General features: G+C 41.5%; 1 protein-coding gene across 1 annotated transcript in view; it reads right to left on the bottom strand.

The window, feature by feature from the left end:
• LOC308092621 (inositol 1,4,5-trisphosphate-gated calcium channel ITPR2-like) overlaps positions 1 to 12,893 on the bottom strand; it is a 46,865-nt gene extending 33,972 nt beyond the window's left edge. Inside the window, exons 1-10 of the mRNA XM_080438630.1 lie at positions 12,519 to 12,893; positions 6,678 to 6,748; positions 6,304 to 6,422; positions 6,120 to 6,206; positions 5,263 to 5,421; positions 2,911 to 3,009; positions 2,698 to 2,781; positions 2,411 to 2,557; positions 1,951 to 2,046; positions 710 to 754 (exon numbers count right to left, since the gene is read on the bottom strand). Coding sequence (XP_080294756.1) covers positions 710 to 754; positions 1,951 to 2,046; positions 2,411 to 2,557; positions 2,698 to 2,781; positions 2,911 to 3,009; positions 5,263 to 5,421; positions 6,120 to 6,206; positions 6,304 to 6,422; positions 6,678 to 6,748; positions 12,519 to 12,610 — 999 coding nt within the window. The 5' untranslated portion in view covers positions 12,611 to 12,893. The remainder of the gene's footprint in view (positions 1 to 709; positions 755 to 1,950; positions 2,047 to 2,410; positions 2,558 to 2,697; positions 2,782 to 2,910; positions 3,010 to 5,262; positions 5,422 to 6,119; positions 6,207 to 6,303; positions 6,423 to 6,677; positions 6,749 to 12,518) is intronic.
• Positions 12,894 to 14,810: the final 1,917 nt, after the last annotated feature.

Genomic DNA, 14,810 nt, shown 5'->3' with positions numbered 1-14,810 from the left:
CTCAATCTAGAAAGAACAAGCCAGTTAAGTTACCTCCCATTTCGCGAAAACTAAATATTTTATTTCCCAGAGCAGCAGATGTTAGTAGATTGAATATTAGACACCAGATATATCACAAGAACATGTCTATGTCTACAGGCGCAGCTGCTGTGTATTGATTATGTGAAAGCAGTGGTGTGTTCTACCTAATATGCTACATACGTAGTACACCGTCTCAGAATTTAAAAATAATAATCGTATAATGTCTAATAACCATCCGAGGTAGCGTATCTGATACGCAGGAGGAGAGGCTGGGGGCATGTGGAAGGCTTATGTGTGGCTATTGAGGTGATAATGACCGCCGACGCTGACCATGGCAGTTTCGAAGTAGTTCACACATTAACTACTCAAAGTGGTTGAGTTACAGGGTGATTAACATTAGAAACAGTAGAAAATCAGTACTTCATATTGTAATTGTACCCAGTCTGTGTGGATGCATGTATTATAAGCCTATTTTTGGGGACCACGCGTGCACGTATATATGTACACGTGCGTGGAGGGAATAATTATGGTATACCCTCCCAAAAAAAATAGAACACACCACTGAGTGAAAGACAAGATTAAGACAAACCTCCACAGGGTGTCATAGCAGAAACAGCAGTAAGAGTGAAACACAGAGGTACAGGTAAGTAAGAGTCAGAAATACAATTAGTTTGTTACACTGACTCACCTCTCCTTTAGATTCCACACTGTCATCTTTGAAGTCAGGGTTAGCCTACAGGAGAATGAAGTGGTCAGTGATTTTAAATCATGGTTAGCCTACAGGTGAATGAAGTAGTCAGTGATTTGAAATCATGGTTAGCCTACAAGAGAATGAAGAGGTAAGGGATTTGAAGTCAGGGTTAGCCTACAGGAGAATGAAGTGGTCAGTGACTTGAAATCAGGGTTAGCCTACAGGAGAATGAAGTGGTCAATGATTTGAAATCTCAGTTGCATGACAATAAGCTGGAAATCTGATGATGATACACAAAAGAAGTTGGTTGGCCTACAGGTGAATGAAGTGGTCAGATTGGAAATCAGCGTTAGCCTACAGGAAAATGAAGGGGTCAGTGAGCCGGTTTGCTCTGATTGCTACAAAATATAAAACAATTGTCCGCCGGGCTCGGGAATCGAACCTGGGACTCGCCGTCAGACTGCGTCAGAGCCTATATATGGTATGCGCCTTAACCACTTGTCCATCGGTGCCCAGATTGCTACAAATGATAAGTGGTCTCTACTAGAACAGATATATCTGGTCATGTCAGCTGGCAACTGGATACTGGACTTTCTGACAAGACGACGCCAGGAGGTGAAGCCCCGCATCCTCAGGACGGTCTACAACAGCAGCACCATCGAGATCATCCTGATGAGACGCATCACCGCCTGGTATGGCAGCTGCACCGCCCTCAACTGCAAAGCACTACAGAGGGTGGTGCTAACGGCCTAGCGCATTGTCCAAAGTGAGCTTCCCTCCCTCCAGGAAATGTACAAGAAGCAGTGTGTAGCCAAAGCTGAGCGAATCATCAAGGACACTCAGTCACCACCCCAGCCACAATCTGTTCATGCCACTATTGCAGCCATGGCCAGGAAAGCGATACCTATGGATCAAAAGCCATTCCATCTGCAAATGTATCTCTACCTGCACAATAAGCATTTCTGGCTTATTTTTACTGTAAGCTTGTGATGTGACAATAAAGTTAATGAGTCTCCCACATTCAACCACCAGTTATAAACATCCAAACTGAGTGCTGTAGGTAGCACAAAAGATAGAGCACAGTTAATCCACAATATTCCAATGATCCTCTTGCACAAAATGTATTGCGTCACAAATGGAGTTACGGCCCACAGAGAAATACGAAATAGTATGACAGAGGTCAAGGAGTTATCAAATGATTATATATCATTATATTGATATTACATGATAATAAATACCTCAGCAGCCAGGTAGTTCCCCGTAGCGAGGTGTTTAAATCGAAACAGACTGTTCCATTGGCCAGCACCGCCTCTACAGGGATCATAGTGTACAACCTGGGGTATAAAACAAAAAAACATTTTAATTAGACTTGGGAGACTCAATATTCAATTTAGCTCTTTGTCCACAAGCCTTTCAACCCATGTGTTTACATTTTTCAATTGATAGTTTGGCCGTGATGCATTGCTCAACAGAAATAACATCAGTGGCCAGCCTGTGATGTCAGTCATCTATTACATATCCTCTAGTCATATATGACGCACCAACTTGGGAGAGTTCGGGGATAGCAATATATGGGCAAGTGTTTCAACCAATCAGCTTTGGAGAGTTGGGGATCTCCATATATGGGCATAAAAGAGAAACAGACACACATGCACGCAGAGATTCCTAGCTTTATGTATATAGATGTAGGTGTTGTACCTCGATCTCCCAGAGTGCTTTGGAGCTGGTGGCAGATGTAGCAGACTGCCGCAGGGTGGTCCTGAGGAATACATGCTGCTGCTTCTTGTTCTCATCACAGGTAAGGAACTTCTCCTGCTCTGCATGAAACAACCTCACCACATCTCCCTGGTAGTGGACATGCATTAATGTATACTGCTGCTTGGTAAGCCATTTGGCTTCAAATATGCCACAACATGCACAATCTTCTGCTTAATAAAAACAAATCCTCGCTGAAAACCATTTAAACACTCTGTATGTCCACATACCCCCTTGAGTACATCTTCTCGGTAGTCACTATGCTTCATGAATAAGTTGACCTTCCAGCTGGTGTTGCAGTTGACAGCATTGACCTACAGCAACAACCACAGATGGAAGATACAATACGGTTATGACGACAAGTACTTAAGTCATGCAAAGTGTTTTTTCCCCCAATGAATTCAACATAAGATGAAAGGCACTAATGAGCTAGGGAGCCCCACCTCCTTGCAGCCTGGGTTGTCGAGAAGCTCAATATTACTGGCGTGAAGAGGCTGCCCTGCGCTCCCTGGCATCAGGACCACCTTGTCTCCAACCACCACCTAGAAGGCAGAGAAATGCAAACAGTTATACTCTCGGAGGAGATGCAGGCTCAGACATGGTGTGAGAGTAGCTGAAGAGGCAAGACTCTTCAAAAACAGAAAGTCAGAAAGCCAGAGTATAACCATGCAAGGAAATGAAGGAATTCAGCATACATACAGTACCTTCATTTGCGGAAAAAAACTAAATGGGTGGGTGGGTGTGATAAGTGCAAACAGCAGTAGGTTGGGATTGATTGTATGCTCACGTAAGTGCTTGAGGTGTTTACAGCAAAAAAGTTCATTCAAAGAATGTGTATCAGCAAGAATGCAACAGAGAATAATGTAGTGATGAACAATCTTATCTTACAGTCACTTGAATTGCCCTTTGCTAAATTCATTCTCTCCAGTGCAGCCTGTGTAAATTAAATAACTAATACTGTACATCTCCTATAACATTACACATCAACCACACACAAACACACTGAAATGTCTTTACAGTGACAGTGCCACAGTCATATTACCTCAGAATAATGATAATTGGGTAGGTTTCTCAATGTTTTTCAAAATCGCATACTTCACCAGAACAACCAACATTCGGTTCAGTTTGGCTGGTCCAAAACTACAATATGACGTCATTCAGAGGTTCGGGTGGGCGGGATCAGAACTAAATTTGGCCTCTGAGAAGCTGTGAATTATCTGAATTAGTTCGGCTACTGTGATTGGTCAGATGTTGGTCAGATGATCCGCATTGTTTCCTCATTAATTCAGCCCAGCTTCAAGTTCATTCTGTCAGCGATAGTTTGGATAGTTTGGAAGAGACACAAGTCAACTTCCAGGAGGTACAAAAACCTCTGAAATCTCTCTCTAGTGACCAGTCATAAACACAATCTATCACTAGAAAAGGGCAAAACCTTTTCCCCACAGCGCGTCGCGGTCATGATATCTAGGTATTATTTTCACCATCGATTCCAGCATTGCTGGATGTAGTGCACTGTATACTACTTGAGTCGCTCGCCACCAACAGCGCTAGCCGTGGTGGGCGGGGTCTGGCTTCCAGAACACAGCAGTATGAAATGCAATTTGTCTCTCAGAATTTTTTTCTGGTCAGGAAGCCTTCCCGAACCATACTGACTTTGATTGTTTGGTGTAGTATACAGCTACCGTAAGAGTTAATCATCAGTTTTTCTGCATGTGGACGCAGTTTGTCGAGAATGCCAGGTTGGGACCTTAGAAGGACCACCCACGTCATACATATTTCATATCTGTTGCTACTTCATCTTATGATCATGTTTTTTGTAACTATAATTTGTGGGAGCTTTTAGGTAACATTTCACCCACTCTTTTACACCTATAAACTTGTGATAGTGACAATGAACTTGGAAGTTTAAGCTGGAGATGGCTTGTAGTCTCACCAAAGCATTACACTAGGTTACTCTCGCTACCCATATGTCCGTGAGGAAGATACTTGTCCCTGCTGAGCACAACCGAACCGCCACTGTTCTGAATTTGGTACAACTGACTATACACATATCCGTGCGCTCCTGACTTGTTCGTCAATCCTCGAAAATACACAGGGAAGGCATCGTCGCACATTTTAACACACCGGGTGGTCTAGAGGGGTAATATCGACTCCATAGGTGAGTAGTACCAATATTGTGGCACTGCCTCTTTAAAGGTGTCCAATGCAGTTACAGCACTGCTCTAATCTAACAAAAACCTTTAACTAACAGGAATTACTATCATAAAGATTTATATCCAAATGTACTGACTTACATTATTAAAGTCTTAACTGACTTAATACTTTTAAAGTTAATCTTAACAGACTACTTACTTTACTTAACAGACTACAGTACATGCACTGGAAAATGCTGGTGCAACCATGCTTTTCAAACAATTTTCAGTGTTTAATGTAAAAAAAAAAAAACACACAAACATGCACAATCAAGAGTAATACCTTCAACCAAAGGATGCTAAAGTAAGAGGGGGAAGGACAAAACCATAATTGTTATTGAGCAGGAAAAACATTAAATGTAAATTCTATTGAACCAAAATGTGGCATAGAACCCAAATGCTAAACATAATACAGGTATATGAGGTACACAAAGAAAAATGTTGCACAAAGTGACTTGAGCTAATAGTTTTTTTTGCCCTCCATTCATGTGACTATTTACCCTGTCATTTGTTGACTAGGTTATATTACTCGGATCTTGCAAGTCGCTCTAGGTAAAAGAGTCTGCTAAATGCTTGAATTTAAATTGCAATTGGGACACTTACATTATCTCCTTCACTACGGAGCTTCCAGAAGGGCTGAATGTAGAACCAGGATCCCTCGTTCCCATCCTGGTCCAGAAACACCCGCATTGCATTCTTCTCCAGCAAGGCAGGAAGACGCTTGTTCACAGTCAGGTACTTGTTGCTCTTTATGTGTAGGAGCTGAAACAGAGCATTAGGGCCATTTCAACACCAGCAAGAATGACTACCGGTACATGTTCAGCTAAAAGAATAGTCTATGGTTATGATTAGTTATTGTCCCCAGGTGTTTGAGATTTATTTAAAATGTATCTATATTGATAATTAGACTAATTAAGATTATCCAATTCCTTATGTACTAAAGGTGTGTGACACACTTTAGCAGTGGCAAGTACATTCCTTTAAGATATTCTACAACCTATCCCAGCCTGGATACCATCTCTCTAGTCTACACTGTCTGGCACTTACTATCTATCTTTGTGTTCATCTGTTGCTTACTTGTTATCCTGATTACTTTATAGTATATCCTTGTTCTCCTTACCCTCAAATTCCTTGACCACTAGTGCTGTTGTTTTTGTTTGGCAGTGGCCATGGCAAAACAACCTTGCACTTTGTAAGTTGCTCTGGATAAGAGAGTCTGCTAAATTGTTGTAAATGTGTTACATATACAACCAGGGGATACATAGCAATGTAACCACACATGAAAATGTAAAAATAACACAAATACAAGGTCTTTATTGTGCTGTGTGTGTTATTCATTCAGTCTGTAAAGTCGTACACCAAACTCAGGCACTGAAGGACAGCACTGCGACCTTGGTGAACATATGAAAACATGAGCAATGCTCTGGAGGCAAGAAAAGCTAGAGAACTGCCGGTTATACCTGGATGATTTTACTGTATTTGACAACCTCTCCCAGGAGCTTCTTGTTCTCCGACTCATTCTGCTTCTGCTCCAGTTCTGCTGCATGCTGGGTGATACATTAAAAACATTGGGAGACACTGGTATGAATTTAAGAACTGCATGACAAGTAGCAGCGGTGTAATATCATCAGCTACAAGACAGACCTGTAACTTCTTGAACAGCTCTCCCTGTGTGTTGTTATTTCCTTGTTTGCCCTGTTTTGCTTTCCAGAACTGCTTCTGGGCTGAGTACCTATTCATGGGACACACCTTGAAGAGGCAGTCTGGAAAGATAAGACACATTAGGTTTGCTTATTCTCAGTGATGTGGAGAAGCTGGTTAGACACATTAAAAACATTCCAAACCAGTGGATAAATCACTGAACACTAAACACTGGTCAACCCCCGGGATTCCCCAAATGAGTGTGCGTGGAACCATACCAGTGTTGCCTAATTAACATTTGTGGCACCGTGGAGTTGATAATAAAAAAATACTGATTTTCAAGCAAGCATTGCATGCGACAAAGTATATAACCTCACCTCTGAACTTTTTGGGTGGGTTGGCCAGGTCCCCGGAATCAGGCTGTACCACACACCGGTCATCAACAAGCCTATAGAGAGAAGAGTACCAAAATAAGTTACTGTACATGCTTCATTAAGATAAGAGAGTGTAGAGAGACAGGAAGGCAGATAGAGGGGAGAGACATGCAAGACAAGATTGGAGTTGTATTCAAAGTTAACTTTGAACCTCACGGCTCACAAGGAGAACATGATCAGTCGTCCCGGTACCCTGCATGGTACCGGGACGACTCAACTTTACTACATTTTCTGATAATCTAAGTAATGATGTTTTGATCTCAAAGAGGGTTCCCTCCATTCTTTTTTCATGAACAAAACTCAAAAATATTTCATTTACATTTTCATTGCACATGCTACAGATGAGAGGGAGTCATGAGCCCTGCCCGCCGAGCCCACCCAGTGGAGACACAGCCACTCACACCCTGATTAATAAACACTTCATTTACAGTAACGACGTGAATGGCAAGAACTGTTGTGTAAATGTGTTATTCCTAATACTGTCGAGAAATGCAGATAAGTGTACCGTAATCAGCACTTAAAAATTAAACAAAGCATTTATGCAAATCCCATCTTTCTCTTTGGTGGACCAACAAATAAGTGTAATACGAATAAGATGTTCATTCTCTCTACAAGCATCTCTATCGTTTTGCTTTATTGTTAAATTAGTTGTACTTTTTCTGTAATTGTATTCTTGCTCTGTAAAGCACTTTAAGCTGCATTTCATGTCATAATAATAATAATTATTATTATCTAGTCTCTGTAGCATCCTGGTTCAAGCTAATCTGATAAAACCCTCACTTCAGATCTGTTTGCCAGCCCAGCAGAAGGTGGTCTGATCTGCCTGCTGGTTCATTTAAACAAAACAGCTTGTTAAATCAAGGTGAAAGCTGGGGTAGCGTGGCTAATATAGAGATTAGAACAAGCAAAGGCATAGAAGACATGTATATCAGGACTGGTGTTTGATGATGAGCAGAATTAGGCACTGAGAGAACAAGTGAAGGAGAACAAGCTCCCACAGACCTTTAAGACCAGTCCACACCAATGATTTGCAATGCAATGAAAAACTGGTGCAATATGTTGCAGATAAGAAATTGCAGGGGATTCTGTTGCAAGTGTTTGCAAGTTGCAACGCGTTGCATTGGGGATCATTGGTGTGGACATTAGGCACACTGGGCTTGGGCAGCAGCAGCCTTATGTCTCCACAGGAAAACATGTGGCTTCTGTGTGTGTTTGATAAGACGTCTGCGGCTGTCATCGAGCATGCCATCCAGTATTTTCTTGTTTATTATGTGTTTAATTTGTACTCTTTAAGAGTTAAATTATCACTCTAGGTTTTATTTTCTGCTGTTAGCAATATGCCACACGTGAAAACATGGCACTTCATCACAATTATTAAGCTCAGTTTGTAAACATAGTAGTGTGCATATACTGTATCTGCCATGCAGCCAGGAACCCACAAACTATGCAAAAGCATGTCTGCAACTGCAACATCTGCTAGTCTGAGTGTGTCTTGGTATATTATGTAAAGAAATACAAAACCACTTGTTAGTGCATGGCTCTGTAGGAAGCAAAACCATCTACAAATGGCTTTTTGAGTCTGCGTGTGTGAGTGAGTGAGTGGCCAAATATGTTGTGCACACTGCCAGTTAGGCCAAGGAAATAAATAAATACCCACATTTTCTTTTTACATGTGAAAAGAAAGTGTGGGTATTTATTTCCTGTAAATAAAAGTTAAATATGTTTTATATATTTTTTTAAATATTTAGATTTTGTAAAGGAAGAGAATGTCAGTTGGATGGGAATGAAAACTTGCAAATATAAGTCAAAGTAAACGTCACAGATATGTCATAGATGACTGATGTCTAATACACTGACACATGAAGCCTGAAATCCTCTTCTGAATTGGCTCTCTGCTTGGTTGGTCATTCACAACGGTACATTCCTTCAGTAAGTAAGAAGAAAAAGATCATTTTGTACACAGGGTGCTGTTCCTTTGCTGCAAGGGACACCTTGAGGAAAGTTTAAGTATACCCACTTCTCCAGACACCACTGATATTACATACATACATTACACACATGTTTGGGTGAGTGAAAATAACCCCTTTGTTTGATCAATTTAAATGGTGCTGTAGCTATGTTTTCCTCCCCCTTATTCTTGCGGTCAGCTATTAAGACCATTGCCTGACTCTATTCACGTTGTGCTCCAGGTATTCAAATACAACTAGAAAAGCGCATTCCACAGAGTGCATAGCCTATCTCTGTTCACCACAAGGATGGGTTGCCTAGCCAGGGCTGTGGAAGGCGTGGGTTGCAGCTGTCAGGAGGATGCGGGGAAGCTGGGGGGAAATAGCATTTCTATGACATACAGTGCAACTTTTTTTTAATTCTATTTTTAGGGCACCTGAACATGACCTTTGGGCAAGTATAACATGACATGAAATAAACAGATAGTCATGCGCTTTTGATACCTGATATTTAAAAAGAAAAATAGTTTTGTAGGCTCCGTACTGTCAGTAGCTGAATTGATTGAGATACAATGTCATAGTTACAGGATGTGCTAGGTGCTTTGAGATGCAAAATAGTCAAAATTAATGTACTGTATTTGACTATGAACTAAGAGACAGACAGACATCCAAAGTTAACTTGAGCTACAACAGTCGTATCTATTCATTCAGTCCACTAGGGAAGAATACTGTGCAATGCACAATTCCTCCAATTCATACAAAGCTGGCAGTCTTGTTGAAAGTGAGCCGAGCCATTTCCTACTTGTGTTACGTCACTTGATCAGTCCCAACCCACTGGCTGCTGTGTATCACCATTTCCTCAGACTCTGTATCAAAAGTCCCATCTAAATGAGAAACAATAGAGCCCAATAGGAAGTTAAATCATGTGTTAAATACCTAAACAGGAAGGCTCTCTGGATGAGTACCTTTAGTTCATAAATAAATAACTCTCCTGCTCGATTAAAATGTCAGGGCTTTAACAGTCACCGAAAACAAGGGCAGGTTAATGATTTGGTTCGTTTTTTTAGTTACACATGAACCAACAGCTACAGCTGCATGGTGGGATATAGACCAGAAGCTAATTAAAGCTCAATTTCTTGGAGAAGGGAAAAGACCTCAGACTGTGACAATGAAGAAGAGACAATGCAATGTGTTAGTCTGACGGATGACAGTAATTTCATCATGCAACCAGTCGATGGCACATTGGAAGAACTACATAATCTAATGGCTTAATGTACAGTGGTCTCCTCATAGATCACACATTCATCAAACATTTAGAGAATAGAACAGCAATGTAATCCACACATACGAGTATGACCAGTGAATGCAAGATAAAGTTGCAAACTTTTATAGATGGGGATAAGGAATGTGGTGCGTTTTCACATGAAGGTGTATCTATACCATTAAATCATAAAGATTTCTCCAATTCATACAGATTTAATACGGCCCTGCCGCCCTGAGCAAACTGGGACATAGTACCGAGGTTATACTGTGCTTCAAGAGCCTGTGGTTAAGCTAGCTGCCAGCATGATATTTGCTTTAGATATAGTATAGATAGTGATACCCACTCTCTTTTGGTCTTGGAGTAGGTCTGGTTCACCTCAGTTCTTGATAAAGCTCTCTGCAGTCCTGTCAAACTACATCCGTTACTGAATCACTGACAACTTCATGCCTATTGCCTTTGCAACAACAGCAGAGCTCTGAACCCCCAGGCTCTACTGCCCACTTAGCATTCTAAAATGTACTGATGTATGACCCCAATCAACTGGTTGTATTTGAATTGGAATGGGCCCCCTAGCACTCATAGTTGATGGGACATTTTGAGTAAAATTTCAACTGGTTGTAAATATTGCACTGACTGGATACGAGGATGCTGCATCACCTGTGCCAAACATCACGCAGGTTGAAAATAAAGGAAGTAAGGGTGACTAATCTATTATTTAGTGTCTGTCTAAAAACACATTTCAGGGCAGAAAAGGAGGAAAGAGAGACTGAAGGACAGAAGGTGGGTGGAGCTGAGTCTCATTCCACAGGGTGAGACTAACTTTACATGCCTGTTCAGCAGGTCTTGAGGCCAGAGTGCATAACATGTTGAACCCTTGAGAAATTCCACCTTGTGTGCAGGCCACAACAGTTCTTTAGCCGCAATTAAACAGCCTATTGTGCTACTGACTATAGTGTGAATTATACTATCAAAGGATATGTCCATGGCAGCTGGTCATTATTCGCCGTCGCCGACATAGTTTATGTACTGTTTGTGGATAGTGTGAAAAGTTTTTTCTTCTGTGCCAATTAATAGTCAATAGCAAACTGCTGACAATAGGTCAACCTGCAGTTTTAAACATGTAAAATGGGATGGGGTACAATTAGCCTAATCTGTGACCTCCCTTATCAGTGACCTTCCCCCTGGGGCTAGGCCTAGGGAACAATGAAGGCAGCTGGTTTCTTTCTGGCAGAATAGGTTTCTTATGTTGTGAGACAGATGTTATCAGTATGATTAACCCAAATTAAACTGCAATGTACCCACACTAAACTGCAATGTACAACTTTACAGGCAGCAACGTTTTATAACATGATTAATTCAGTAAATGTCACATAGATTCATTTAATAAGATTTTGACAATCTATCCACATCTGATAGTTTGTCAGTTTTTTTCTTATTAACAATAACTGCTGCCTGCAACATTAGCAGCTCAGCTGCACATCATGAAACTCGTACTATAGCCTATCAGTAGTTCTCAAAGTAGGGTCCTGGGACTCCTTGGGGGGTTCTAAATTGACCCGTAGGCCTATAAGTCTGTAACTCTGACAGTATACAAATGGAATCAACGGGTCCATTTGGTTCCATTTGTATACTGTCAGAGTGAAGAGGGGTCCTAGAAATGTAAAAGTTTGAGAACCACTGGCCTACATGATGATTTACAATGACACAAATGACCGACGAGAGTAAAAGTAACTGTCACTGTCGGCCCTCTCTAATACTGTGGTTATGTTTGCATTAATTTGCATAAATGTGTGCGGTTTGCAGCGCGGCGTTTCAAGAAGCAACGCAGCCCTGAAATCTGACTGTCATATCATGACAGTCATGGATGAACTTCAAGCTGGTGTTTGCACTGTCTCCCTTTTTGGTCCGTACAACATCAACATGAACGTTCAGATTTCAAATATGAAGTGCTTACCCCGTGGCCACAGATGTTACAATTAAGTACGGTTTCTTAGATGTACCCGTATTTTCCGTATAATTCAATAAAAAGCATTTTAATCCAATCGGTGGCACATTTCTCCGTGTTTTCTTCATGCTTTCAATTACGCGACCCTATCGGTTGGGAGGTGTATTGCACTCTGATACATCATAACTCTATGAGAAAATGGCCACCAATCGGATTAAAATGCTTTTTATTGAAAAATACGGAAGATACAGGTACTTCTGAGTGCCCGTACATAATTGTAACATCCGTAGCCATGGGGTAAGCACTTTATATTTGAAATCTGAAAGTTTATGTAGATATAAGGGTCAAAAAGGGAGAAAGTGCAAACACCAGGTTGAAGTTCATCCATGACTGTTATGATATGACAGTCATGTTTCAGGGCTATGCAAAGTATGCATACCCCCTGCCATGGCCTCGTCATAACACCAAATAAGTTCTGAGTTGTAGTAGGTACTCCCCGCGTCTCGTCACCTAGTTATGACAGAAACAAGTGAACATGCATCTCATAAAAGGTAAGGTGTTAAGACACGGTACACGAACAGGTTTAATCCAAATAAACTTTAAGACGAGACGATGAACAACAACATTACCCCAAAGTGCTGATGAAGCCATTAACCGAGCCTTCCGCGTAAAGAGACACAATGTCTCCAATGTGAAGGAAACTGGATCTGTGGTCTGACATTTCGCTAGAAAGTTCAGTAATCGTTTCCCATTTGAACAGGCTGGTAGTTCTTTGATGAAGTAATCCACACGTTACAACAGATCCATCTTGGCAACAATCCTAAGATTCAGCTCTCGTTCTTCTTCCAACTGTGAAAACAGCATGAGCGTAAAGACATTTCATATCGCAGTTCGATTAAGAAGAAAAACCGAAGCCACAAAACGAACCGATGGCGTTTCCCCAAAAAGAGCTGTGTTTTACACTTATTCAACTTCTTCCTGTATGTCAGAACAGTCAGATTGCTCCTCTTCTCATATACTGTGTGGGAGGGGACTAGCGCTGTCAGGGCTGTGGGCCAATTCCGTTCCGTTCAATGACATGTTTCTGGTCAGGGACCGAGTGAGACTGTCAGTGACAGCGTGGTTACTACTAATTTGACAAACTATTAACAATATTGGATATAGGCTAACTTTATGGATATAGGTCAAATAATGGTTTGTGGTCAGTTAGCCAGACTGAGCTAGCTGACCAGTACAAAACATTATTTGTGCCCAGTGTTCCCTCAGGATACATACAGGATAGGTGGGCACTAGCCTAGGACGGTAACAGGATAGGTGGGCACTAGGGACATCTGGGCACCTCGATGTAAAATTGGCTATTTTGTCTAACATTTAAAAAAAATCTAATATTTGAAAAATTGTAACTTAAGTAAAGTAAAGTATACATGATTAGAAGTAGAACATGCTTAAACATTTGACAAAACCTATCCAGTCATTATGGGCATAAACAAGAAGTTGAAGGATACATTTAAGTCTGATAATGATGTGCCGTGCATGTTCACATCATGTATACTTTACATTACTTAAGACAATTTGTTTTACATTTTGGACAAAATAGCCAATTTTACATAGAGGTGCCCAGATGTCCCTAGTGATACAGAATAGGTGGGCACTAGGGACCATCTCAGCCCTATTGTTCCCTCCCCTAGCATTTTGTATCCATCCAAATTGGGGTTATGTTCCCTCAGTAGTCTACTGGAAATGTCATGGACCCAGAAATGTTGTTTGTGTTTCCTATGAACCTTTATCTTTAGGCCTAGCTAAAAGTTGCATGTTGGGCAATTTGCCCAATTAGCATAATATATAAATTAGGGTCAAATAAAAGAGACAATTCTAATGATCACAGACTTCCCAGATTACGTTTATTGTCTCCGCCAGGCCGAAAGGCATGGCGAGAGAGTATGTTTTCGCCCCTGTCCGTCCGTCCGTGTGTCCGTCCGTCCGTGTGTCCGTCCGTCCGTCCGTGTGTCCTGTCTGTGTGTTAGCACCAAATCTCCGGCACCGTTGGCCCGGTCGCTGCGAAACTGTGCACACACACTCCCTGGATGCCAATTCAGAACCTCTGCCTCAAATTTTTCACATGGGCCTGTTATAGCGCCACCAGGAGGCCGATTTGTGCAAAACCCATTTTTTCCCATTACTCCTACAGTTTTTAACCAAACCTCATGCAAATCGGTACACAGTATCTCTATAGTCATGTGATCAACCCTGATCTGTCCGATTTCCCATATTCCATCCTCATTGGCTAAGGTTACCATCCAAAGTTTGCAGGATTGGTCCGTTTTGAACAAACTGCCTCAAATCATGAACGCAGCTTGCCATTTGCATAAAATTGCACACGCACATTCCCACTAGGCCGAGGAAGAAATGGCACTTAAAACTTTTCACATCAGCCTCATGGTGGCGCTATAACAGGCCGATTTGCATTTTTAACTATAACTGCACCGATCTGCGTGAAACTTTGCACGCACACTCCCTAGAGGCCAAGGAAAAACATCTGCACTGCATTTTTCACATCTGCTTTTTACAGCGCCACCAGGAGGCCGACTTATGTCAAATACATTTTTGGATATTAATCCTTCAGATTTTATCCAAACATCACACAAATCGGTACACAGTATCTCTATAGTCATGTGATCAAGATGCATCTGTCCGATATTTCATATTCCATCCTGATTGACTAAGGTTGACTTCCAAAGTTTGCAGGATTGGTCCGTTTTGAACAAAATGTCTGAAATCATGAACGCGGCGTGCGATTTCCGTGAAAATTTGCACGCACATTCCCACTAGGCCGAGGAAGAAATGCCACCCTTTTCACATTGGCCTATTATAGCACCACCAGGAGGCCACAATAACTTACCTGACCTGGCGGAGACCTGTGC

This window comes from Gymnoscopelus braueri (assembly GCF_963280865.1).
Source record: "Gymnoscopelus braueri genome assembly, chromosome: 9".
In the NCBI taxonomy this organism is placed as follows: Eukaryota; Metazoa; Chordata; class Actinopteri; order Myctophiformes; family Myctophidae; genus Gymnoscopelus; species Gymnoscopelus braueri.
This window is presented reverse-complemented; position numbering and strand designations above follow the sequence as displayed.